The sequence below is a fragment of the Rattus norvegicus genome, chromosome 18, assembly GCF_036323735.1.
Source record: "Rattus norvegicus strain BN/NHsdMcwi chromosome 18, GRCr8, whole genome shotgun sequence".
NCBI classification, from domain to species: domain Eukaryota; kingdom Metazoa; phylum Chordata; class Mammalia; order Rodentia; family Muridae; genus Rattus; species Rattus norvegicus.
Genome location: NC_086036.1, coordinates 6,487,109 through 6,514,940, shown reverse-complemented (window position 1 = coordinate 6,514,940; position 27,832 = coordinate 6,487,109). Strand labels below are relative to the sequence as shown.

The 27,832-nt window shown below is 47.1% G+C and overlaps 1 protein-coding gene across 5 annotated transcripts in view; it reads left to right on the top strand.

The window, feature by feature from the left end:
- The window catches only part of Kctd1 (potassium channel tetramerization domain containing 1), a 194,080-nt gene that overhangs the window by 76,086 nt on the left and 90,162 nt on the right, over positions 1 to 27,832 (top strand). The window contains exon 1 of one of the 5 annotated variants that reach the window (XM_039096742.2): positions 15,530 to 22,497. The exons of 2 other annotated variants lie outside the window; for them this stretch is intronic. Coding sequence is in view for 2 of the 3 variants with exons in the window: in XM_063277266.1 (XP_063133336.1) it covers positions 22,838 to 24,634 (1,797 nt within the window). In the remaining variant the exon portion in view is untranslated. 2 more of the 5 variants (XM_063277266.1, NM_001100516.1) reach the window with 2 other exon arrangements.

Below are 27,832 nucleotides of genomic sequence, written 5' to 3'. Positions count from 1 at the left end.
ACCTGCAAATTTTAATTACATGTTTGATTTTTTTTTCCCCTGCCGCCAAGATATCACAGTAATTGGAGGTTGCTTGTCTTAGCTTTTTTTTTTTTTTTTTTTTTTTTTTGTGGAGCCTAGAAGAAGCAGTTCTATCCTGGGGTTAAATGACGATGATGTGAGACTCAGTGGCATAATTATGCTGAAAAAAGTCAAGTGCCTTCACTTTATCTCCAATGGAATCACTGGTTCAGCCATGTGAAGAGTTTTGATGCTTACTGCCACTCACCCTTGACTCCCAGAGAGAGGACGACACACACACGCTAATGTGACCATTGAAGCTGTGTGTCCGGAAGCCTTGGTTAATGGGAAAATATTCTGGTTTTTGTTTGTTGTTGTTAGTGTTTGTGCTTTGCTCGCACACACACATGCATGTGTACTCCGGGGTGCCTGGTGCCCGAAGAGGCCTGAAAGAGCCTCTCTGATCCCCTAGAACTGCAGTGACAGGCAGCCGTGAGACCCGCCCACGGGGTCCTGGGGACCCTAACTGGGCCCCCAACAACAGCAGCAGGTGCTCTTAACTAGGAAGCCATTTCTCCCGCCCTTGCTTAGTTTAACATTGGCTGTTATTATAAACAGGCCTCGTGGACAAACTGAATTCATTTCAACACATACACTGAGAAGAATGTCCTTTATGACCCGTGAGAAGTTCAAAGATGAGGAAAGCCTCTTCCCACAGTGCTTGCACTCTTGGGAATGTACACGTGCCTGTACAGACACCACGGTGTTGGATGTACCCACTGGCTTTGAATGTGAGCTGGTGTCAGTGGAGGATGCTACGGTCCCTGAAAGGCATCAGCGAGGATTCCTATTGCACGGAGTACCAAGGACTCATTTTTGGAACACATACCCAACGACAGTTTATTGTCGGTTGTCTTTTATCAAAGGTGACGGGGGTGGTGTTTATTTTAGATTCTCTATGATTTTGTTTTCAGTTAATGGTAAAAGCTTGTTAAAACTATTTTATCGTGTATTAATTATGATCCATGAAAGTGAGTAGAATTATAATGACCAAGAAAGAGGAAATCTGGTGGGATGAGATCTCTAGCCAGCAGCTGTGAGAGGGCACCTGGATCTCATCCCGGAGTGCAGTCAGCCTGTGTCACAGCTCACAAGAAGGGACATGATGGCTATTTGAGGGGACTTTATCAGTCACCACGCCTGCCATGTCTGTGGGCAGAGGTCCCAGGGGGAGACATGCTCAATGCTAGGGACTGTCCTGAATGCCAAAGGCCTGTTCCTGTAGCTTTTGTGAGTTTCAAATGCAACCCAATATGGAGAAGGGAAAATCTTACTGCCAATGAATTCACCCTGTTTTCTATATTAACATTCTTTCCGTAAGATTCTAAACAACACTGAGTTTTCTGAAAACCGAACACCCTTACACATACAGAAAAACGCTCACCTGTTTTATGCAAACTTCCCATGTAGCACTTGGCAGCTGGGTCCACACTGAGTGAGTGGGGAATGCACTTTGGCACACTTCAAGTTTACAGTATTCAGGCACGTGCTGGTCCCATAGCTTCTCACCTGCCCCATTACCTCATTTAGCATCGCTGTGCCCAAACCTTTTGCTGTTTTTTATTCAAACGTCACTTGAGTTCCTTTTAGTTCTCTTCTGTGTTACAGGACAGGACAAGATCATTACATTTTCATATAATGGGGTCGTCAGTGTGTGTGGGTGGAGGGGTGCCTCTGTGTGTGTGATGGGGAAGTGGGTGCACTCGTGTGTATTGTAGTGGACAAGCGAGGTTAGAGGCAGGAATCGGTTCTCTTCTTCTGTCATGGGGGGTCTCGGGGATTGAACTCAAGAAGCCAGGCTGTTTTACCTACTACAACGCCATCATGTCAATCTCAGATCATGACCTTTTATGTGATGGTAGCATATATGTAACATAATATTACCACCCTAGCCATTTCCAGCAAAGTAATATTAAACACATGTTATGATGTAAGTCCGTCTGTTCATAGACTCTTTCCAACCAGAAACACATACATATTTGTATAATATTTCCCTCCAAACTTAGGAACATTTCAAGTGCTGTTCTAGCTCGCACAGTAGTTTGCCATCTTGAAATGACATTAACTCTGGTCCGTAAGAAATAGAAGCTTGTCACATAACTCAGGGCTTCTTAGACTCTGTTAGACTTGTGATCCTTTATCACATAACAATTTTTACATGACTCTAGGATGGTCAGGTCTATAAGGTTGATACAGAAGTCAAATGTTTAATGATGATGAATCATTTAGAAATTTATTTTAAAACAATTTTCTGGTGTGTATGTAACTATACCCATTTATTAAATAAAAAAGATTTCTATGCTCATGAGATAGATGGCTTGTTTCAGTTTTGCACAAAGAAATAAACCTTGGGTAAGTGTGTGATACTGACAGACATGAAGCATCTTTAGTGTCCTTTAGAGCTGAAGGATATTTTGATATTATAGTCATTAATTCCGTGGTTCACATAAATACATAACACAAGATGACAGAAGGATGTCTAGTATGATTTCGGAAATTGTTAGGGCCATGTTAGAAATTCTGTCTTAATCCCCAGCCAAAATTCATTTAATGAAAAAATTTTTAATTTATTTATTTCCATTTATGAGTGATCTCTCTGCATATACACCTATGTGTCAGAAGAGGGCATCGGATCCCATTACAGATGGCTGTGAGCCACAGTGTGGTTGCTAGGAATCGAACTCAGGACCTGTGGGAGACTGCTGAGCCGTCTCTTCAGCCCTAATGATTTTTTTTATCATTAATTCCAGTAAGAGTTTGTAAAACAAACATTCTAACATAATCTTGTCTGAAGATATGCTACTGTGAGAGTTACCTGCTGAGGGATGACAGAAAGAAAATGTAGAAGTCTTTGCTTCCTGTAATTTATTATGTTTTGTAGAGGCAGAAAACGTTGTGTATATGGAAAATAACATTTGCAATTAATGCAGCAGCATCGGTAGTCAGGAGCCGTATTTGGGGTACTCTAGTGGTGTGCTGTTTGGTAGCAGGTACAGTGAAAGGTATGCATGTTGTATGTGCAGAATCAAGGCACCCATGGTGTACTGTGCTACAACATGGGTCAGAGCAGCCAGAAACAGCAGTCATGGTGCATTTGGTTTTTAAATTAGCCTTTGTTCTTCCTACATTTCAAACCTTTTACTGTTAGCACCCTCTCCTTCTGTAATATCATTGCGCATGAAGTCCTCCCCTGTATGAGGAAACTGTCGTCTGATTTATTTAGTGACTTGGGAGTTTACCTTTGTGACATGTCTCCTGGATAAGTAGCTGCTGGTTGGTTGCCGATGCATTAGCGAGAAGGAGCCCTGTGTGGTTGGGGACCAGCCTGTAAGGTTCAGTCGCATCCTTGTGATGGTTTCTGTAACTGGAAGGAACTGTTTTCCATCCACAGTCAGCACACGTACGCTGATCAGTGTTCATGGGATTGTTTTGCTGACGGCCATCAGGAAGTTTTTGTCCATTTGCACCACTGCATCCTCAGCCCCTTCTAAAGCCAACAGAAAGAACTGAGTACAGGGAAGAGTGTCTTACACCCACAAATGCCTGTGAGTCTAGCGTCTAGAAGGTAAGAAGATTGGCAGGGGATGTTGTCCAGGGTCACTTAACAAGCTCAGGCTTGGGATACACGGGACACCGACTCAGGAAAACAGAACAGAACAGAACAAACAAACCCGTGACAGAAGTGCTTGAGGGATCCCCCGACCCATGGGCTGCTGAACACTACGCCATGATGGGCTACCTCCCTTGAATTACCGAAGTGATTTTCTTTCACAGAAAGGAATCTTATTTGTCATTCCATAGCAGTGCAGGCTATGAATAAAAAAAAAATCTTAGCACTAGCATGAGGCCAATTTAAAAAATGAATGTGAATTCCATGTCATTGCTATTTTTCATTCCTGTGGATAAACGTACTTGGCTTATCTAAACGAGGCAAACAGGTGCACCTTAACAGGGCTCACATTGCTACTCTGCAACTTCCTTTAAGGGGCACTTATCTAAAAGGTGACTGTTGGGTAACATGCGCAGTTGTCACACATGAGTCAAAAGTGCCTATAAATAATCAGATGTGGGCATGTTTTAGAACTGCAATTATGCAGTGCCTTGATTATTTCTCTCCCTCCCTCCTTCCCTCCCTCCCTCCCTCTCTTCCTTCCTTCCTTTCTTCCTCCCTTCCTTCCTTTCTTCCTCCCTCCCTCCCTTCCTTCCTTCCTTCCTTCCTTCCTTCCTTCCTTCCTTCCAAGACTGCGTCACTTTCACAGAGAGACCTGAAGGGTAGCTCCTCTGTTTACTTAACCATCCCTTCATTCCCTAGTGTGCTCTGTACTTGCAGGTCCAGTAAGAAACAATCCTGGCTTCTGCTAATAAATCAATGGATGGGGACTCAGTTCCTGTCCTTCCACTTGTGAGAATGCTTCCCCACACTTGGTGGCTACTCGGAAGTGTACTAGTGAGCCCTCAGATTCTCTAAACAAAGAGAAGAGGATTTTAGATGCAATGCTATGCACCAGTACAACTGCTTTCTGGTTAGGAATAACAAGAGAAGTGAAGGGTTTGGAAACGGCGTGTGCATATACGTCCTTTGAATGCCTAGAAGAAAACCACAGAGTTACTGAACTATGATCAGGGTACAAGGGAGACATCTGTGCAGAGCGATGGCACTGTCCATGACTGGGGCCTTCTTTTTGGAGTAATAGAGTTGTCTTCAGAGTACAGGGGGTTTGCACAGCAATAGAGTTACGATAATAGAAAAACTGGAACATTCCAGTACAGACACTGGCTTGTCCTTCTGTATGACTGTACCCTCAGACATTATGGAATTGCAAATATCTGAAGATAATCTTCATGCTAAACCTCTTTATTTCAATCAACTCAAGTGTGCCTTCCTGTCCCTAAAGTGTGAACTAAGGGACTCAGAATTCTTTAATATTAGAGAAAGAAGGCAATTTTGTTATTTCCAGGTGATGAGGTTGAAACCCAGAAAGTTCAATTAGCCTAAAGTCAGCAGTCTCATCAGTGAAGTCCTCTGGTGAGGATTTCGGCACTAGATTTCTTACCAAGCACATAGTCTAAGTGGATCTCTGCAGTGACTCTTAGACCAGGCCGGCCTTAACCTCTGCTCTTCCTCAGCATCCTGCTCTGAACCTTACCTCGTGCTCTCGCCATGTTAATAGTCTCAGAACACAGCTTTCCCTGTGTCTTCGCATGCCTTGCTTTGATACTGACAGTGTCCTGACCAAGCCCCCTCCTGTGCCCTCCTTTGCTTTACTCCATGGTCTATTAACTCTCCGTTAGGAGCTTCGGTGCCCTACTACCCAGAGTGTGATTCACTGCACGTGATTGCACCGTTCTTCGCTCAGTGTTGTAGACAAGGTTTTCCAGTGACAGCCACGTTCCAAGCCAATTGGTTGTTCTTACTGGTGAACTTCCTTCCACTTCCCACGGAAGTTGGGTCTGCAGGTGGCTGAGACCAGCCTTGGTGCCACTTCCAAACGTTCTCCTAACTATCGACTGTTGATATCTGATTTATTCAGACTCTTGGACAATATGATCATCATCATATATGCTTTATGTGCTGTATGTCTATCTGAAATTAATTTCCAGTAGATGGTGTTCTGTTTGAAGGGAGAGGGTGAAGACCAAGCTTTCAAAAGGTCTTTCTGACCCCAGGTAAACTCGAAGTTACCTGTTCTTCAAGAATAATCTTCACCCCTGCTTCCCCCTCAACAATTAACCTAACAGGTTCGTCGTCATCATCACTGTCATAGGAATCCAGGCAACGTGTGCCTCCCTCCTCCCTGTGTGAGTCCCAAATGCTTTTTTCGAGGAGGAGATTTTGACAGCCTGAACAGAAGAGTGTTACTGGGGGCGGGAGGAAGGCAGGGGAGAGGTAGGAAGTGTTTCTTTTCCATGACATTTGAGCTGTGAGTTGTCAGGAAGGGAGGGCTCTGAGTGGGTTTTCATTCCATTCTTAGTGAGTCTCTGAGCAGAGCAAAGCACTGAGCTGATCCAGGCCTCCTGGAGAGCCTCTATCATACTTGAGGGCCCAGTGGTGAACCATGGTGTTTGGAATCTAACAGGGTTAAGTCTTTCACTTTGCATTTAAAAAAACAACTTCATTTACATTCATTTGTGTTATCATGTGCAATGCTGTGTGCCCATGCCATCATGTATGCATACAGGTTTGAGGACAGCTTTTAAGAGCTTGTTTTCTTCTCCACCACATCAGTTCCAGGGATGGAACTCAAGTTGTGAGGCCCGAAGGCAAGTACCTTTACTCACTGAACCATCTTGCCAGCCTTTTCACCCTGCAAGCCGAGGAAAATGTGAAGTTTAGTTAAGATAATACGTGGAAAGTACTTTGTAAAATGTAACCCAGCACACAGAACTCGGCTTTAAGGAGTGCTGTAATCCAGATCCTGTATTAAGTGCTACTTGGGCAATGGGGGTGGGGTCCGTGAGTGGCCCAAGCATTTAAAAAAGAAAACTATTCAGCAGGAAATCCTCTCTGTTCCATGTCAGATCAAATGTTTACACCCAAATTGGAAAAAAGAAAAGAGAAGAGAAGGAGGTGGCTGGTGGGAATCAGGTGAAGGAGAAGGGAGGAGGGAAGGAAAAGGAACTATTTTCATAAGGAAAATACATGTGTAGAAACTTTAGAATTGTTTGTTTTAGAACGGGTTTTCATGTAGCCCATGCTAGTTGCAAACTCATTATGTGTACGTAGCCAAGGACAGTCCTGTTTTCTGTGCGGCTACAATTACAGTCACACACCTCTGTGCCTGGTTTTGTTTTATTTTGTTTTGTTTTTCAGTGCTGAGCTAGAACCTAGAGCTTTAGGAATGGTCAGCAAGCGTTCTACCAGAAAAGCTACATTTATTCTTATAATAGTTATGGATGCTTTGCCCACATGTCTATTTACTTGTTTTTGTGCCTGGTGCCCTCAGAGGCCAGAAGGGGCATCATATCCCCATGGCTGGGAGTCGCCATGTGGGTGCTGGGAACCAAATCGGGGTCCTCTAGAAGGGCAGCCATTGCTTTTAACCACGGGGCCATCTCCCTAGTCCCTCCCTCTTCAACGGTACCCACCCACAAAGACAGCATCAGTGGGGAACAGGGACCATCAGGGCTCTGCTTCCTGTCACAGCTGGTACCAAAAGTCTGTCAGTAACAGAAAGTGAGCTTCGAATCAGGTAGGAACAGAGGGTCACCTGATTCAGCTGGAAACAGACCATGCTAATTTGATGGTTTTTAACTTGTACTGTTCTAGGGTGTAACCATTAGATTCAAGGTGATATAAAAGACTGTTTTAATGCCCTATCTCAGGCTTTGGGTTGTTTGTTTGTTTGCTTTTGACAAAAGGAAAAACTGTTTAAGTATAATGACTGGACCAGCAGCTCAGGAGTGGAATGCTTGCTTAGCCTGAGTTGGTTGGCCTACTGTTATCTGTGAACTGGTTCATCTTCTACTGTGGTAATTCCGTTCTTCCCTTTAGCTGTACTTTGGCTTTCTTTAACGCCAACGTCTAGAGTGTTGCCATTAGCACACAGGAATGAATTCTCTACTGACGTACGAGGAAAGACCTCAAACGCTCTAACTTAAAATCCTGCGAAGGTTTAAGAAAACGAGGCACTGGTCATCTCGGTTTGGATTTCATAGACAACATCCGTCTGAAATCCGTGTCATTCTGACACCACTCAGTTTTCTTCTGACAGTGGGCAAGAGCCAGTCCTGTGTGAAACTGCCGCCTGGGGGCGGGGAACAGGGACGTGGCAGCTTTTTAAAGGAGAAAAAGGGAAATCTCGGTCACCAGCTTCAAAGGGTGTTTATTTCTTGTTTAGATCAGCAAATCCCAGGCCTCTGTCTGTGCATGAGAACAGGCCCTCCCATTCCAGACTACCCTCAGACAGGGTCCTTCTCTGGAGCTACAGAGATTAGTGTACACTTCCTCCCGAGAAGTCAGAAGTAGACGCTGCAGCCACTGTTACTTAACTTTTTATGTAAGTAGCTTTCCACTGAGTTGCTAGCACATTTCCTGATGCTCTGAGACACGCCTGGGGTTTCTTATCCCAACGTAAGGATTAGCGGGAGCCTTTCAATCCCCTATTCTGGGGGGAAAACAGGAAAATATAGACTTGAGTGGAGTTTGTCTGGATCTGTAGGAAAAATGACTTATGGCGGCTCGGGCTGATAGTATCAAAGGAAAGGTGGCGGGTGGATATTTGGATGCCAAAGAAGAGACCATTTTTGCTGAGACCCCCTAGATCATTTCCTTATTTCTCTCCCACCAGAGTCTGAAGCAGCCAGGGTGCATTGTTCTGCTCTTTTGTCTCTGCTTGCAGCCCAAAGTGACACTGAGCTCCATGCCCATATCTCCATCAGCCTGGAGACCCTAGGGACAATTCCCAGTGAAAGCCAACACCTAGAACATGTCTTCTCTTCCTCCTTCAAGACCCCACTCCCCTGTCAGAGGTTTAGGGACTGACTGTAACTTAAGGTTCTGGAAACCATAGCAGGTCCTGTGGGCTCCGATTTGGAAATGACGTCACAGAGTCTGTAGAGTCGAGTTGAGCTCCAGTTCGAGCCGCTGGGATCTCATGGCTGCCCCACACGGTGCCAGCCGCTGGGATCTCATAGCTGCCCCACACGGTGCCAGCCTCTGGGATCTCATGGCTGCCCCACACGGTGCCAGCCGCTGGGATCTCATGGCTGCCCCACACGGTGCCAGCCTCTGGGATCTCATGGCTGTCCCACACGGTGCCAGCCTCTGGCATCTCATGGCTGTCCCACACGGTGCCAGCCGCTGGGATCTCATGGCTGCCCCACACGGTGCCAGCCGCTGGGATCTCATGACTGCCCCACACGGTGCCAGCCTCTGGGATCTCTTGGCTGCCCCACACGGTGCCAGCTCTTGGCACACTGGCTGATCCACAGTGTTCCAGCAGATGCTCCTTGAACAATCACCCTTCCAGGCTGCAAGTTCAGACTCCCTGTCAAGTTAGAAAAAGACTCACAGAGCCCCATTATCAGCTTTGGTGGGCAGACACACATTCTCTGTGAATTGTTAACCAGCTCCGCAATCCTGGTGGTGTGGTGGGAGAGGCAAGCTCTATCAGTTTGTTTTGGGGACAGAAAGAGCTTGGTGGAATTGGTCTGGTGCCTTTGAGGTGCAGGTGTGAGGCTGACAGTGTAGGAGGTGCAGCCAGAGAAAATACGGGCAGAAGGAAGGCTGGACAGAAATCCCTGTCCTTGTGGGATCCAGCTTCCTACTCCTTTTGTGCTAGGGTCACAGGTAAAGAACCCAGGGTCCTTGGGCAGACCATAAAAGTTTGAGAAGTCAAATTTCTGGACACGGTATGCAATTCAATGACAGAATACATGTCCAACATATTTAATACTCAGAAGTGAAGGTGAAGGAAGAGGGAGAAAATAAGGAGGGAGAAGGAAAGAGAGAGGAAAGACAAGAAGAAGGAGGAGAAAAAGGAGAAAGAGAAGGAGAAGAAGGAGAAGGAGGAGAAGGAGAAGGAGGAGAGGAGAAGTAGTAGTAATAAATATAATAAATTATATTTTATTTAAACAGTTTAAATTTCCCAAATCTTGCATGGAAATAGTTTAAAAGAAAACAAGATTTACTTGCAGCAATGAAATAGCAAGCCATTGGACTCAATTGGGTTCACAAGGTGGTTCTTGGTCAACATGCACTTGTATCTGCGTTAGGTGCTGGGTAAGAGGTGAAGCAATAGAGCAAACCAGAGGCTTCATACTGCACCAAGACACAGGCAGGCATCGTCTTGGGTAAGAAATGTGAAGAATACTTGTGAAGAAAATGCCCTTTTCCCCCCTAAAGTGAAACTTAGCATCATAAACCCAGGGAGAAAATGATGCAGGCATAAGAAAGTTCCCGAGCCGGTAACTCTCCACAGTAATAACAACAAAAATAGGATGGTGTAAGTGTTTAGCGCAGATCTTTCCTTCCCCTTTCATCTAACGATTTCAAAGGTGTTGTTAGCAGCCTCTCCTGTGTTCATCCTCCGGGACTAAAGCTGACTCTTCCGTGCTTCTTTGAAAGAAAAAAAAAAAACTGGCACAATCATACCCACATGTCATGGACAGAAGGTTCTGGAGACAGCCCTTGTTCACACCACGTGAGAAGCATCCAGTGGTAAATTTAAGGGTCCAGGTAATTCATCCAGTAAAGGAAGGAACTCAGAAAAAAAAAATCAAAACACTGCCCACGAATTGCAGACCCCTCAGGAGGAAGGTGTGTGTTTGTTTCCTGGAAGTGGGAAGCTATTTTTAATGCACCTTTGAAAACTAGGGATGGGGCACGCGGCCGGTCCATCTCTGAACTGTGGAATTAGCCTGGGTTAGTGACAGACATGCTACTGGGATAGGAAAGGTTAAAGTGAATGGGATAAGTGTGGAAAGAATAGGACAAAGAAGAAAACCTCCAGGTTCCTGCCTTGGAGGCGTTGTGAAGAGGGGCACACAGGAGAAGGTCTACAGGGATTCAAAGAGGTGCAGCATCCCAGCCGATTTGTACCCGGAAGTGACCACCTCCAATGTGACTTTGTTTAGACATGGTCTTTAAGGAGGTAACTATGATAAAATGAGGTCCTGGGGGTAGGAGCCTAACCTGGTAAAGATGGGAGTCCTTGGAAGAGAGAGAGAGAGAGAGAGAGAGAGAGAGAGAGAGAGAGAGAGAGAGAGAGAGAGACTAGAGATCTCTCTACACTCTTTCAACCAGAGAAGAAGCAGCCAGACCCAACCGACACCTTAATTTTGGACTTGGAACCTTCAGAACTATGAGAAAATTATTTTTTTTGTCATTGAAGCCACCCAAGTCTTGAGGCAGTGACTGAAGTGTGAGTGTGTGTGAAGGCAGCTAAAGCAAGCTAATACAGTGGGAGCGACAGTTAATTCACTTATTGATGAAGGCCCACGACGGACTGAAAGCAAGTCGTGACTTGTAGTTGACAGAGCTAGGACCTGACAGGGGTGGGGACAGAAACTGTGAGTCTCTGTGCTAGATAAACATGCAGATAGAACATATACACGCCACAGATAGTTTCTGTGGCTCTCGACACCCAGGGGCCTGCCCATTAATACGAGGCAACTCTTAACACACGTGTGAGGGTCTCCGTCCTGGAATCCATCGTTCTCACTGGGATCCCCTGCAAAGCTTAGATAAGCTCCCAGTCTGGACAACAACCACTCCCACCGGGCTTCCTGGGGAAAGGCACTCTGGGTGAGCAGATTCTGCAATCTCTACATGCGATTTTAGCCCACAGCCAGACCCAAAAGCTACTGTAGTAGAGGAGAGGCCCAGGGAGATTAAAAGAAGTAAATAGGACCCAGAGGCACGGCTCAGCATGTAAGTGTGCTGCGCTGAGCCTGAGGCCTGCACGGTGGAGAGAGAGAACTGACCCTACACGCCGTTCTTTTGACCTTCATGTATATAGCATGCATGCACATGACCTACTCTCTAAATTAATTAATTAAAACGATTTCTAGAAGAACAAAGACTGGATGGAAGAAATGGCTCAGTGGTTAGGAACACTGGCTGTCCTTCCAGAGCAGCCTAGTGCAATTCTTAGACCCACATCCCCATCTGGGACTCCAGTTCCAGCTTAGCCCACGCCCTCTCCTGGCCTCTGTAGGTACTAGGCACTCACATGGTACACAGAACAACCCACACATAAGTGATAAAAAATAATAAACATTTTAAAACAAATCATTAAATCGAAGAACACGGAGGAGAAAGGAATTTCCCAATGAGAAAGGAAACTGGTATTTTAGGGCTGGGCCAAGTCAGGTTTGTGCATTCTGCCAGCCTCCCCCACACTGGCTGAGCCATGAAAGTGGCATGAAAGATTCCTTGCCACTGTGCTGATTTGCCAGCTTAAGGAGGTACCAGGCTTTGTGCCCTTGACCCTCACCCCATCGTCTCTCCTTTGCTGATTCATTCTTTGGGGTGCTGTCTTAGTCCAGTTACACAACAAAAGATGACTTCTAAGGAAAGAAGTGTATTTTGGTTCATAATTCTGGAAGCTGAGAAACCTGTAAATGTCGTGACAGCAGTGGACGTCTTCAATTCATAACAGAAGGCAGAAGGGTGAGCAGGTTAGTGCAGAAGGGACATGCGCGCGCTCGCACACACACACACACACACACACACACACACACCACATAAATAATACGCACATGACACACACACACTACAAACACTACACACCACACCACACATAATACACACATACACACACCATACTACACACAATACACACACACCATGCATACACTATACACACACACATATCATACTACACACAATACACATACACCATGCATACAGTACACACACACATATCATACTACACACAACACACACACACAATGCATACAGTACACACACACACACACACACACACACACACACACACACACACACACGGTGGCATCACTTTGTAGCATGTCAATCTCGCAGTGACCAATCCAGTCCCTTGAGAAAGGCATTGCTGTTTCACAGTGCCGGAGAGCAAACGCAGGCTCTTTGTGTTCTAGGTTAGCACTTACTATTGACCTACAACCCCAGACCACATGTTGGTTAGTTCCTCTGGATGATCAAGTCATCAAGGCCCCACCTTCCAACACCATTGCAACAATCAAATATCTGCAAGGGGCACACAGGACATTCACATCAGAGCAGCTGTGTGTGTCCACTTTCCCTTGGCCTGTGGTGCTCAGGCGTGAGGTGGGGAGCCAGCAGCAGTCTCTGGGAGCTTGAACCCTCTTGTCCCACTTGGGACTGGCTCCATCCAGCATGGGGGAAATGCCCAGCATTTCCAGTTTCCATCAGTCTCCTGGGTCATTTGGAGGCAAGTCAAATGTCAGAATCAGCTGGGACTTGTTCAAGTAGGTGGACTTTCTAGTATTGTTTTCTTTGGAAACCGTTATCACGTGTGTTCCAGCCAGAGCTCAACCCGGGCCTCATTCCTCATGTCCCATCCATCTTGTTTCTGCAACACGGTGTCTCACTGGCCAGGAGTTCACAGGGTAGGATTGTCTTCCTATACAGTGCGGACTCATGTCGGGGAAAGCCTACAGAGGATACTGGGTGATTAAACCAGGGCTAAATCCTGGAGAGGTTAAACTTGGAGTTAAGGAAACGGGGATGTTTTGCCAGGGGAAGAGAAGCATTGCAGTGGTGTTGAAAACCAGGGCTTAGGCAGTCTTGGCCCCAACCCTGCCTGCTTCCCTTAAATGATTGACAGGTCACATTGGTTCAGCATGTGGGTCTTCTAAGGAACAGCTTTCATAATTTTTATTCGATTTTTCCAGGGGATTCACAGTCCCGAGGTGGTTAGTTACCATCGCTGGAGAGGAAATTGCTTTCTGGTTTGATAAATTATATTAGCTTTGGAAGCAGTGTTTCTTGTGGTGGGGTCAGACTGGTATTAAAATTTCCTGTACAGAGGGTGGCACACACATCCCTAGGCCACATTCCTGACCTCTGGAGCTGACACCTCGGAGCCTGAATTTTTAAACAAGTTCTCCAGGTGGATGGGAGATTCCAACGCAGCCGTAGGCTCCAGATCTAAAACCCTGCAAACTCGAGGACTGAGAGGCAGCTCAGTTGATAGAGTACTTGCCTCGCAAGCAAAGAGAACACGAGTTCAAGTCCCAGAACCCACATGAGAAAGACAGATGTGGTGCACCCAGCTTCATAGCTAATTTGAGCCGTGAGGAGGTAGGGACTTGTGGACACCTGGGATGCCCTGGGCCAACCCAGCCTATTCTGAATTCCTGGCCAGGTCGGTGAGACACCCTGCTTTTTTAAAAAGAAGTAGACAAGACCCAAAAAATTACATCCTAGTCTGACCTCTGGCTTGAACACACACACACACACACACACACACACACACACACACACACACACACACACAGAGAGAGAGAGAGAGAGAGAGAGAGAGAGAGAGAGAGAGAGAGAGAGAGAGACTATGAATTTAGAACACATGTTAGTCACCAAAACATGGTGCTAAGGTCTATAAGGCCTAAAAAGACATTGCTATCAATCACCTAAATGCCACCAAACTGGGACTGATGCCACAGCAAGCTCATTCCTGAACCTTGCTCTGTGATCATCCCTTAAAGCTCTCCTTGGTATGTCACCATATGGCTGCAGAAGGGGCCTGGCTTGCATATTCTCTTCAAACCCTGGTAGTTCAGAATGGCTTCCCAGGATGGGAGCAGGGCAGCCCACCCGAGAGCCTCTAAGGTACTCAGAAATAGGATAACTAGAAGGAAACCCAAGAAAAAGCTGTAATGAGCACACCAGCCCACCTAATCTCCTCCTCCTCCTCCTCCTCCTCCTCCTCCTCCTCCTCCTCCTCCTCCTCCTCCTCCTCCCTCTTTTTCTGCTACTTCTCCCCCTCCCCGTCCCCCTGAATGTGTCCCCTTCCTACCTGCTCTACCACTTGCTTGGCAGATGGTACCAAAATCCGTCACCACAGCTCATTTTTCTCAAACAGAATCTCACCGAGCAGGCCATTTGTAAAGGAAAGAGGTTTATTTCTTACAGTTCTTAGAGCTGAGAAATTTTAGATCAAAGGAAAGGTCAAAATCTAGCAAGAGCCTTTTTGCTGGTAGAGATGAGGCAGAGGCCTGAAGCGGCACAGGGTGTCTGATGCAAGACAGAAGAACTGTGCCAGAGAGCCGCTTTTATGACAAAGCCACTCCCTCCATTACCCATTAAGCCATTAATCCCTGAGTGAATTAATCGTCCATGAGAGCCTAGTCCTGGCCACTCAGTCCTCTCCTGAAGGTCTCACCTCTCAAGTGCCATTACCATAGCACACTGGGGATTAAGTCTCTAGCACATAAAATTTGGAAGACACACTCAAACCACGGCATCCACTGATGACACGTTTTGATTTCTGAATGTTTAAATATTTAATATTTAATATTTAAAACTTAAATAGTAAACTCTATGGGTTTGAATCTGTGGAAATACACTGAAATAAAGATTTGTTTTCTGGAAAAATAGAAAAAGAATCAAAAGAAACTGGCCAGGAGAATTGTTCAGAAAGTGTGCTCTGGAGTTGGACTATCTAGGGGCGTATGGGAGGGGTTATTTAAGCCCTCCAGATTTCCACTCATGTGTAACATAGAAACCAGCTTCAAAGGTACTTGTAAGACAGAAGAGTTTTCCAAGTCCAGATCCTCAGCAAACACTCCCTAAATGTAACCCAAAAACATGCATGCATGCACACACACACACACACACACACACACACACACACACACACACACACACACACTTACCTAGGTTAGATTTCTATGGTTTCTACATCTTCATTTTGTTCTTATAGCTAGAAAAATATCATAAAGCCACAGTCTTGTTTTGTACTTTTTTTAACTTCAGGAAGGAGCACAGAGAGAAATGATAGCAAAGTGGACGCCATCAATATTAGACGAGTGGTTTTATTTGGAGAAGTCACCTGTGGTCCTGGAATGTTTCAGTCAGAGGACAGACTGTAGAAAGAGTAACCACAAAGAGTTAGCAATCTTCTACCCACAGTAGCACTGCCCTAATGTTGCACATCTGGATATGGCCTCCTGGATGGAGAGGGAGAACTACAAGGCCTCTCCCTAAAGCAGCCCTCCCTGAAGCTCAAAGGCCCAGCATCAGGTTAAAGAAATGGAACGAACTCATTCCAGGGCTTCTTTAAATATTCAGATAAACCCATGTGCCCCTAACAGTTAAATTAAGCTTCTCTTAGAAAAAGTAAGTCAATTAGTTCAAAATGTGGGTTAGAGCTTCTGGGTATTTAAGAGGTTTTTTTTTTTCTTCTTCTTCTTCTTTTTCCTTTTCCGTTTTTTTCCTTTTTAGTTCATTAGAAACACAGCCACAGGGCAGGTATATACTGACTCCTCCTCATATCCTGTGAGGATCCACCAAATACCTTGATATATCTGGATCTTCAAATGCTGGTCCTTAACCTCTCTCTGGGCTTGGAATGTATCATTGGCATCAAGCTCCTTTGCTTGATATCCTGTCTTCACTTTCATTATCGATAATCGCCACAAGGTGCCTAACAAGGCTGCTAAGAAAGCCTGTCTCCTTCCTCATGTAGCAATCCTTTGTGAACTTTTGTCCATAAAGGCAGGTCTCTGAGACATTGTGAACTATCATTGTGGAACACACTTTGAACGTGAACTGCAGAAGTCATTAGTCCTCATGGCCTAGACACAAAATAAACCAAGCAGAAACAAACCAAGATTTGCTCAAGAATCTGGCCTTCTGGCAGTGGTTTCTTGGCCATCATCCCTGAACATTGCCCTGACTTGTGAAGTGGTCACCTAAGTGCTTTCTTTAGAGACTGTCCTACTTGGTGATGGCAAAAAACAATTGTATCAACATCTGGAGACAAAGTATCGTCTTTCGTTTTTGTTGTTCACTTTGTTTTGATCTCACTAGTTCAATAAACTGTTTGAATATAGCAAATAGCTTTAGAAATATTTTATATACTAAAACAATTGTAAACAAATCTATCACTCAGAAACACTTATTACAAGGACATTAACAAACATTATTTCTTCTTCACTTTAGTTAGCATTGTGATGAAATGGAAATATATATTATGTAATAAATATATGTAATATATGTATATATAATAGCAGTACTGATGGGTGCTTCCGTGGAATGTTTAAAGACGCATGGCTAGAACATAAGGAAATGACTCTTCTTGCTAATTAGGCTTGACTGTCTTCACATTTGAATTCTTTATTGGCCAAGTGACATTTTGTCAGGGTATTGTAACTCAGGGAGACAGCGTGTTTTCCAATTCTGCAAATCCATGAATTGCTTATGGAAAAACGCATTCCTCTTGAGTGTTACTCATTTTAAAAAGGCCCAGGAAACCAGTAAGTAACTCTTAGCTGGAAAGGTCTAGAATTGCTGGTAGCAATCAGAATCTAAACATTCTACTCCTGTCCATCACTGTTAAGTTTACTGTGACCTGTTTTTCTGGCATAGCATCAAAACCAAAACTATGCAATGCTCCTCCTTGCCCCCAAAGATGCACACAGAAAAGCCAAGAACTTGAGTAGAACTTTTTGCAGGTTAGTCTGGTTGAGTTGGGTGAGCATTTCTTTTGTCTCCAGATGTTTCATTCTTAGTTCTTCCTAAACACCAATGGGGCTTTACTTCCAATACATTAGGAAAATAGAACCACTGTGTGACAAAGGTCATCAGACCTTGTCTTTGACCATTTCTGCAATACTCAAAGCCCAGGGCCTCACCCTCACAGCATGTCTTGCCAAAATCCCCAAGTCACATGCAGTGCAGAAACTTGAGTGTCAGGGAATCACTTCCTTAAGAGTGAGAGTGGGGTGTGTGTGTGTGTGTGTGTGTGTGTGTGTGTGTGTGCCTATGTCTATGTCTGTGTTAATTCTTTGATTTCTTAGTGACTGTCTATGGTAAAGAAGTTTGCTCATGGGCTATGGGCTATGGAGCCAGCTTACCTATCGTGGAGAGGTGTGGAAGACCTGGGCCATGTGTTTTAACTTGTTAACACTTATTTTAAGTGTTTGTTCAATGCTGGAAGCCAGATTGAGGGCCAATTGCCTGCTACACTAGTGTTCTTTCACTAACTGCATACCACAGCCTACAGCATAACCTTTTAAACACATTGACCTTGGTTTTCTCAAAATATGGGAAATATTGGAGTTTTAACAGCTAAGAGCTAATGGTCCAGCCGAGTGTGGTTCAGTACATCTGTCACTCCAGCACTTGAGAGGAGGCTGAGGCAGGGAGATCTTGAGTTTGGGACCAACCTGAGCTACATCAGTGTTTGTCTCTAAAAATCACAATCAAGTCAAACAAAAAACAAAAATCAGATCCAATGGTTAAATGTTTTCTAATGTTTCGGATACCATGTTAAATGCTTAAAAATAGCAACTTATTTAATTTCAAAATAAACAATGTCCCAGAACATAGAATAAAGAAAAGATTGAGACTTTTATACAGAGTCACTTGATATAACCCAGACAACCAGGGTTCGGAAGGGAAGCCCTAAGCAGCCCTGTTCCACAGCATACAGATACAGTCAGCTACACACAAGTATTTGTGCATTCATTGAATATTTTCTACATGCCAGCCACCTTGCTAAAATATTTGGGGGAAATCAATGGGGTTACAGTCATGGACATATTGTTGTCCTTTCAGAGTTTTTTTCTCTTCCACTTTAAGAGTTCAAATTTCATTTGAGTTCAGAAAACGTTACTCGAGATGATCCTGTATTGAACACAACAAAATAAATAGTGAAATTGGAAGGAAAAAAAAGACCTCAAAATAGCTTCGATTTGAATTCATATTTAGCCTCAAAAGCACTTTATGAATCTTTAAGTAATCAAACCAGGAGAGAGCATGGTTTTCCCTTTTTTGATTTGTTTCTTTAAAGTGATTAACTAAATGCTTTTTCTGGCCTCTGCCCAAGAGCCTACAAAATCCTGTGGGCTTACCAATGCAAATCCTCTCCAACTCACCTCTCATAGTAGTACACAGACACCACCATCCCCTAGGTCTGCCTTTAGGGTGTTCACAGTAACTCATTAACCCCAGTGGGTGGGGAGGAAGTGGTCCCTTCCTCTATTGCAGCAATAACTGTCTACAAAGTGTTCCACTAGAGAAAAAAAAAATGACGATAGTCACATCCATCCCAAACAGTCGAGAGCTCTCTTTAACTTCCAGGGACCGGTGTTGTCTAATCAGTATTTTGTCTGGCTTATGAATGGCAGAATATCGTTCATGTTCTTTTAGGTTTTTTTTCAAGTTATAAATTCCTGATAAGTTTGGGATTTAACTAATTACAAGCCCTGTTTGCTTGTTTGTTCATTTATTGATAATAAATGTTTAGAAAGCTGGACCCGCCCTGGGCAGCCTTCTGAGACATTTAAGTGTATTGGGTTGGTAGAGAAAGCAAGGCAGTCCTGTACAAAGTTCTTAACAGATGAGCCCCAGAAAACTGGTAGTGTTGTCTGAAGGTTTTGATGGCTTTCAAAGAGGTTGCCTAGTGGTTTTCTTTAAAGGGTATCCTAATTGATATTGGCAACAAAACTGTGACAATCTGAATAGGAATTCAGGGCATATAAAGCAGGGATGTGGGTGTGTAGGATTTCCTCCTCAAACAACGGTAGTCTCTACTTTCTGAGATGGGGAAACACAGAGACCTAGGTGGTACTTTCTAATGATGTTGACAGAGCATCTTGTGGAAGTTGCAAACCTCTCCAGGTGGCTCGCATGGCTTGTGATGAAAACTCTGACAGTCCGATGGTTACAGCAAAAGTTCCACATTGAGCTGGTTTGTTTTTGTAATAAAGAAGCCACAGCTCTTGCACAGTTGTGAGTGGGGAGCTGAGTAAATTTCAGGATGTGAAGTCAAGTGGGGGACTTAGAAACCAGATAGACTGACAAGTAATATTGCATCAACAAATAAAAGAGCATTTTTAGCAATCATTTTTTTTTTCGATTTCAAACTGAGTATATTGAACCATGGGGTGTTTTTAAGAGATGATTTAATGATCGTAGAACTGAACTCTTTTCTGAGTTCAACTGTAATTTTATGCTATTGGTTTTTTAAAAATTAAGCAACCTTTCCCTGTTTCTTTCTCTCATTTAGTGGGAGCAGTGGGGAAAGGATGCATATTTAATATTTCTCGTTGTGTTTGCTTTGTTTTGTTTCTGGCGGTTCTGCTCAGTTGGTTAGTAACCTGAAGAAGTCTTTTTCAATGTATGATGAAGTAGTCTTTTAAGTATACATTTTTGGTAGCTGGTCAGAAGCTGGTGCAAGAACAACAATTCTGGAAACATCAGGTCAAAGCATACTTTTCAAGGTGTTTCTTTCGTCCCTAGTTTAAATTCGGGTCCAGCCGGTTATTCGGAAAATTGTCAAGGCAGCTCCTGAAACTGCTGTTTCTCCAAGTCCGTTAAAAAGCGATTCAAGCCTGGGTGGCATTTCCCCCTCCCCACCTCTGCTATCCCCCACCCCAATCGCCTGGCTTTTGCCAGTAGGGACTTGCCCTGGGGGGTATTTTGTCCTGGGAACACAAAACTATTTTCTTTTCTGGAAATACGTTGACGTCAACTGGAAGCTGTTTTTGGTTGCTTTGTTTCCCGGAGCGTCCAACCCAGCACACTGCCTCCGGCAAACTGCAAGCAATTGGAAGCAGCTCCCCTAGAGGGGAGGGGAGCCGGTGTCTGCGTGGGAGCGAGTTGGGGGAGTGTTGTACTCGCTATGCTGCAAAAGTGGGGAGAACTGGAGAGCGACTCTCTCCTGGACCCAAGCGTGGAACTTGACCCTCTAGTCGAAGTCCGGGACACAGCTTGGAGCCAGGGCACACCCCGGGTTCATAGCGCTTCTAGAAGTCAAGGTTACTGGTAGTTAAGTGACTTGCCAGAGCCCAACAGAGTTCTCAGCACTGCAGCGATTCTCCAAAATCTGGCACCATCACGGGACGAAATTCAGGCACTCCGGAAGTGGCACTGTGGGCTGAGCTTTGAGCCATGTGTGTCCACTTAGCTGCCCACTGCTCCAAGCTCCGAGAATCTAGAATATTTCTTTACATATATCCAGGGCTGAGACGGAGAACAAAATGCTTTGACAAATCTGACAGTCTCCCTAGTAGCACCTAGGGAAGAATTCTCCAGAAGTATAAACCTCCAAGATCCTCGTCTGCTCGGACAGTTGTAATAAGAGGGCGCATGTGGGCGTGTGTGTGTGTGTGTGTGTGTGTGTGTGTGTGTGTGTGTGTGTGTAGTTTCCCAAAGGAGCTGGAGGGAACCTGTGAGACTGGGACTTGTTACAACTTGTTTTACACCTGGCATGTCTTCCTGACGCTGTGGTGTCCAGGGCTGAGGAAGCTCTTGGAGAGCGACGAAAGATGGCCACAGAAAAGCCACTTAGCCGGCCACTTGGCCCAGACTTAGCCTTTCTTTTTTCTTATTTAACATTCCTTGTAAATTACAATTTGATGGATGGTTTCTATTGTGGCACAAAATGATAAACGCCCTGGGAGGGGACGGGGAGAAGGACAGGCGACAGGGAAGGAGGGAACAAATAGTTGAGGCAGGACTCCCCACAGCTGAATTGAGACATAGAGGCAAATTCCAATGACGCACGCGGGGACCTAGCGAGGTTGCCTCCCGGGAGGCATGGCCCGGCACTTGGACGCACTGCTGCGATCTGGCTTCATCGGTTCTTAATGGCCTTGGGTCTCAGGCCTGGCTGGCAAGCCAGTGGACACTCGCTGGAGAAAGTTAGGATGACCGCCCCGGTTACTGCCACCAACAAATAGAATAGTAAAGGTCTTGGTGTCGCGCTAGGGCGCTACCCCCAGGGCCGGGAGTGGGGCTGGTGATGACGCGAGGACGTGCCCAGAGCCTGGGCGCGCCAGGGGCGGAAGTTGGCTGGAAGTGGGACAGTACCTCCTATGGGAAAGCGGGACCCGGCGAGCTCTCTGGCAGTCTTTCCAGTTTCCGAGGTGCTCGCCCCCACGCGCCGGAGGCAGCACAGCCCGGAGGGCGAAAGCAAAGCAGTTGGCAAAACGAGAGCGCGCTAGAGATCCTAATTGCTAGAATTGTGGCGAGAGCGGGGGCGACCCAAACCCAAGTTCACTTTTTCCACCCGCCCGCTCTCGCTTATCCTTTAGGGATCCGCACTGCTTTAGCGCCAACCTGGACACTCCTCGCCCCGGAGTGTTGTGTTATTTTGCTCTAGGGCAGGGAGGAGCGGTCCAAGTGGGTGGCAAGTGGGTCCCTGGGGTCCCGGAAAACTGCTCTTCCCACATCTCCCCTCCCACCAACCCCTCCCAGTCTTTCTTTCTTGCACTTTCGCGGGGCTGGCTAGACCGGCGCGGGCTTGCCCCAGACCTTTGGGGAGCGCCCCAGGTCTTTAATGACAGCTTAAAAGTGGCAGTTGGAAAAGTCTAAACAGATGAGGCTGACGTGGGGCGTGTTTTGCTCCTTAGCAAGAGTCGGGATGGGAGCTGAGAGCCGCGCTGCTGGCCCCAGGCCCCCGCTCCTCGCCGCCAGCAAGTAGGTGGGGGAGCCGCTGCTGCCGCCAGCCCCATCCCGCTCCCAAGCCTCGCCCGCTGCGCCCTGGCCGCGGGCGCACAGAGGGTGCAGGGCCTCCCCGAGCCTCCTCCACCCAGCTCATTAACCTGCCTGCTCCGGGCGGTCCCGGACACCGGCTCCTCGCAGCAGCACCCGCGGCTGGCTCACTGCAGCAGCCTCCCGGATCCCCCGGCTTCGGGGGGCAATGAGGGGGCGGTGGAAGGGGCACTGCTCCTCCGGCATTACCTAGTGAAGCGACACCGCCCCGCCCTCCCGCCGACCCTCCCTCGCGCCCGCCCGGGCCCGCGGGCCCGCTCCGCCAGAGGGTAAGTTGGGAGTGTTTCGCCCCCCACCGACAGCTCTCCCTCCCCTCCCTACTTTTTCCCCAAAGTTTTCCTAGAAGTGGGGATCGGGCTAAAGAAGGAAGAAGGTCCGGCTGGCCTCCCTCTTTTACCGGCTCCTGGCCACAATTATCCCCCGCTTCCCCTCCCTGGCATCCCCTCGCCCCTCCCGTGAGGCGCTCCGGAATGACAATTGGAGCGCGGCTCCTTTAAGAGCCCGGCTTTGCCTCCCGGTAGCTGAAGGTCATTAAACACAAAAGCTCTCAGCGCTGCGGTCCAATATAGCGCATGCGCCCTGCCCGAGGACTGGCAGGGAGACGGCAATATGGCGAGAATGCCTGGCAGCGGGGACTGTAACACCAGCGCGGGCGGCAGCGCCGCCGCTGGGGCCGAGAACAATGGGGAGCGGGGCGAGGGCGAGCGCGGGGCCGGGGGCCGCGGTCGCCGCTACGGCCGCCCGCATTACTGCAGCGCGGGCGAGGAGGAGGAGGAAGAGGAGGAGGAGGACGAGATCCAGGAGGTGCAGATAACGGGGGACGAGGAGGAGGACGGAGGTGGGGGGCTGGAGGAGGACGAGGAGGAGGAGGAAGAGGAGGAGATGGGGATGGACTGGGAAGAGCCCCTGGAGCCAGAGGACTCGGCCGGGGAGGAGCTGGAGCCCGAGCCGGTCCATATGATCCATATGGACCAGAGCGCCGCGCTGGAGCCCGAGGCGCCGCCACGACTGCTGGCGCCCCGGGCCCGCGCGGGGCCGCCCGGGGACAGCGCGGAGCTGGACCCCGACGTGCTGCAGCGCCCCGAGCGGGCCCGGCTGAGCGAGAACACCCGGCTGGCCACCCGCTACGCCGTGCGCATCTTCCGGGAGTACCTGAGCGAAAAGGCTCAGAGCCCAGACTTCGAGACCATGGACAAGGGGGCGCTGTGCCGCGTGCTGCGCTCCTTCTATGCCGAGGCCCGTTCTAAGAGCGGCCAGCTCTACAGCAAGTCCTCGCTCATCAGCATCCGCAGCTCCCTCAACCGCTACCTCAACGAGCCCCCTTACTGTCGCACGCTCGACCTCACCAAGGACCCCGAGCTGCGCAGCGCCAACCTGACGCTGGCCGCAGTCATCCGCAAGCTCGAGGAGCAGGGCGCGGGGCCCGTGGTGCAGAAGCAAGCCATCACGCGCGCCGACCTGCGCAAGCTCTACACCTCCAGCGTCTTCAGCACCAACACGCCCTTTGGACTGCTCAACAAGGTCTGGTTCGAGACGTGCATGTACTTTTGCACGCGAGGCCGCGAGAACCAGCGCGAGCTGGAGGAGGACTCCTTCGGGCTGGCCATGGACGAGGACGGTCGCAAGTTCGTCTACTTCAAGTCGCTCGGGCCTTACCACAAGTCGCGTTCCTCGTCCTGGAGTAAGAAGCGAGCGGAGAGCAGCGACGAAGAGAACTTGCCTCGCATGTACGAGACAGGCACTGAGTTCTGTCCCTACGCCAGCTTTGTCAAGTACCTGTCTAAGCGCAATCCCCTCTGTAAGGCGTTCTTCCAGCGGCCCCGGGACCACTGCAGCGAGGGCGATGTGACATGGTACGAGAACAAAGCCATAGGCAAGAACTTGCTGGGCACCAGGATGCAGATGCTCTCCAAGGCAGCCAAGCTGTCCAAGACCTACACTAACCACTGCATCGGCGCGGTGTCCATCGCCACGCTCAACAGCATCGCGGGCATCGGGACCAAGCTAGGCTCCCCAGCCCCGCAGGGCTGCTACACCGACTCTCTGAACGGGTCAGCTCGTCACCACTCCCACCATGCCCCCACCCATCCTTCCCACCACCACCGCCCCCAGCCGTCCTCGCTGGGTAGCACTTATATCCTCCCCAAAGACAGCCAGGTCGGGCCCGACGTGAAGTCCGAGGCTGCGCCCAAGCGCGCGCTGTACGAGTCAGTGTTCGGGTCCGGGGAAATCTGCGGCCCTTCTTCCCCCAAAAGACTTTGTATCCGTCCCTCCTCGGAACCTGTGGATGCGGTGGTAGTGGTTTCCGTGAAACACGACCCCCTGCCTCTTCTTCCAGAAGTCAATGGGCACCGAAGCACCAATTCTCCCACCATAGTTTCACCTGCTATTGTTTCCCCCACCCAGGTAACCAAAACGACGTCTATGCATGAAATATTTGTCTGGTACCAGTTCGAGACTAACTTTTGCGCTCCTGTAGATCAGGATTGGGGGTAGGATTTTTTAAAAGTAGTTGTTACACTGCACGGTGATTTGATACTGTCCCTAGAAATACGTTTCCTCTTCATGCTTTGGGGGACAGGGACTTTACACCTAACCTTTAAAAGATGCCAAGGATCCCTAGCTTCCAAGTCGCTGCAGCCAAGTAAAGCTAGAAACCTCGAAGTTCTCAGAACAAAAGGTTTAAGCTCGCTCTTGGAATGTCTCCCTGGATGCCTGAGTTTTATAAGGCAAGGACTGCCAGGGCGCTGAATAGAGGTAGTTACCTAAAACACTAGAATGAAGTTACTTTTCAAATGCTCCATTACATACTCGCCATAACTTCTGAAGATACGAAAAACGCTTCTGAATTATTAAAAAAAGAAAACATGCCAGTGCCACTTCCTGTAGATTGCTTCTTTTTTTTTTTTTTTAAGAAAAGGGGCGGAGACTGCAGCGGCCTGCTGTAGAGTACCAATTTATTCTAACATGCAGCCCCGTCGTAATTCGACCTTTGGGGTATCATTCCTATTAGTGTTAACATTATTCAGATTGGAAAGTGATGTCTGAGCTAGGGACAGGATACACAGGAGTGTCCCTGGGCTCTAGTCCGGTTGAAACTTGCTATCTTGGGCCCAAACAAGGAAGAGGAGGGAGGCATTACCCCCAAAGTAGGTCTAGAGCCAGACGAGTAAAATGTGGGCAGTCAGCTCACCGGTCCTGGCTTAGATATTGTCACTCAATCGGTGACAGTACTGACTACACAGAGACTGGGCCTGAGTGTTAGAAACTTTCCCTTGTTCCTGTCCCCAAGGAACCTGTTCATCAGCACTGTCAAGGTTATCCTGCTGTCCTGGATGCTTCTCCAGAGGGAGCCAGAGGAGGTCTCTTGTGCCCCCATTCTGGTGGCAGGCGCCTCGGGGAGTGTATTACTACCTTGACCTCCCCTACTATCAGTAGAAATAGAAGTTCTGTCCCAAGTCTGGAACTCATCACTACCTCTGTGCTTTTTCTCCAAAGTGGAAATTCCAGTTCTGACCGCTTACCAGCTAATGGGCATGCCTCAAGGCTGCCAGGAAGGCTGGAAATGACAGTCTAAGCAGCACTGGCCTCTAAGCCACGGCCTGTGGGCTGTGTCCCTGTGTCCTGTGCTGCCCTCTGTGTGGTTCATTCTATCAGGGGTAGTTTAAAAGTGTTTTAAGGGTAGAGAAGCAAGTTGGGGGTTTGCTTTTTTTTGGAAAGCAAAACAGAAATGTTCACATTCTTCTAATAAATACCCTCAAAGTGCCCTGAGTTAGAGTGGGACCTGATTATAAAGCCGGAGGAGGAATATATAATTTCTCCTCCCTCCTCCTCCTCCTCCTCCATCTCTTCCTCCTCCTCCTCCTCCTCTCCCTCCTCCTCCTCTTCCTCCTCCTCCTCCTCTTCTGGCTTTTGTTTTCCAAGAGTGCCCTCCTTCCCTGGGTTTCACTTATTCTTGTGGGCTAAATCAGGCTATACAACTTCATGCTGACACTTATTATTCTCAAGTCCTTGTCAGGCAACTCCCAAGTTAAATGTAGACCTAAGTGTATTTTGCATAAATGATTATTAACTGTGGTTGTCCAACAAGGTTTTAGCTGTAAAGCTCTTTTAGTTAAAACTCCGGGGGGCTGGGGATTTAGCTCAGTGGTAGAGCGCTTACCTAGGAAGCGCAAGGCCCTGGGTTCGGTCCCCAGCTCCAAAAAAAAAAAAAAAAAACTCCGAAGAACAGGGGTTCTGTTTGCACTTTGGGGAGGGGGGGGTCTCTACAGATCATGTCCAGGGCTCTGTGAACATCAGACAGGTGTTGTATTGTTGAACTCCATCCCAGCCCTATTTGCGTGTATTTAATGGTCACATTTTCAGTTAGAATCGAGTAGGAAGCATTTCTTTTTAAAGAAACTAGCAGTAAGAGAACTTTAAACTGCTGGCTTCATCAGCACTCACTGGAGAGGAATCAGCCTGAACCGGATGTTGGCTTTAGGGAGAAGGATGGTACTGAACTTTTACCTTTGGCGTGTATTAAAATCCCTATCTTTGTAGATTAATGACTGGTGAGGTTAGTGGTCAGTTGAGATGTAAAGTATCTGTTCTCCTCACTCTTCTCAGTCCTCTGGAGAGGCCTGGTGGACTATGAGCTCCAGCCATATTTTTCTTAATTATAAACATGGCACCTTAACCTTAATATTGCCACTGGTGGCCATGCTGGTACAGACTTCCTAAGGTCAGGCACTGGTGCTGATGTCTCCTCTAACATCGTGAGTTCCCCAGGAGATGAAGAGTTGCTAACGGAGACTAAACTCACAGTATAGTCCCTTCTTATGCTCGAGAGACACATGCCCAAGACCATCCCTCACACATAGCATTGAACCGCGGATATCTCCTGTTCCCTCCTCCCAACATACGCACCTGTCATTAAGTTTGACTTATATATCAGGCACAATAAGAGATGGGCAATAGCATCCTTTGATAAAAATAGAACGAGTGCAATGTCCTACAAGGAAACTTATCTAATGCTTATGACTTGTTTATTTCTGGAATTTTCCATTTAATATTTTAGACCATAGTTGACCACGACGGAAAGGAGAACTATGGGTAAAGGATAAATAATCTCTTTCTGTTCTTCTCTTTTTAAATTCCTGAGGGTGTTAACAAGTGTCTACCTATGGGAATGGTAGAAATGAATACACTCAAGAATAAATAGGAGTATGGAATTTAGGAGTTTTCCTCCAGTGCATCTGCCTTTGGGAGGGGTGATGGTAGTTCTAACTGACCAACTCTAATTATCTTCAGTGATGTTAGCAGTCAGAAGTGCTTTATGCTCCTTTCTCCCCTACAGAATTGTCAGGAAGATCAAAGTTCTGGTAGCAATTGCATATTCCATTGTATCTTGTTGTTTGTTTATGAGTTTACTTCAGTTCTGGGGGCTGAACCCAGTACTTTGCATATGTTAAAGACTTAACATGCTATATGCTCTATTTTAAAAGTCGGACACCATCAAGTATGGTGGGACACATTGTGAGCCCATTGTGGAAAGGTTGAGGCCAGAAGGTTTTGTATTTGAGGCTAGCCTGGACTCTAGAGTGCAACCCTACCTCAAAAGTA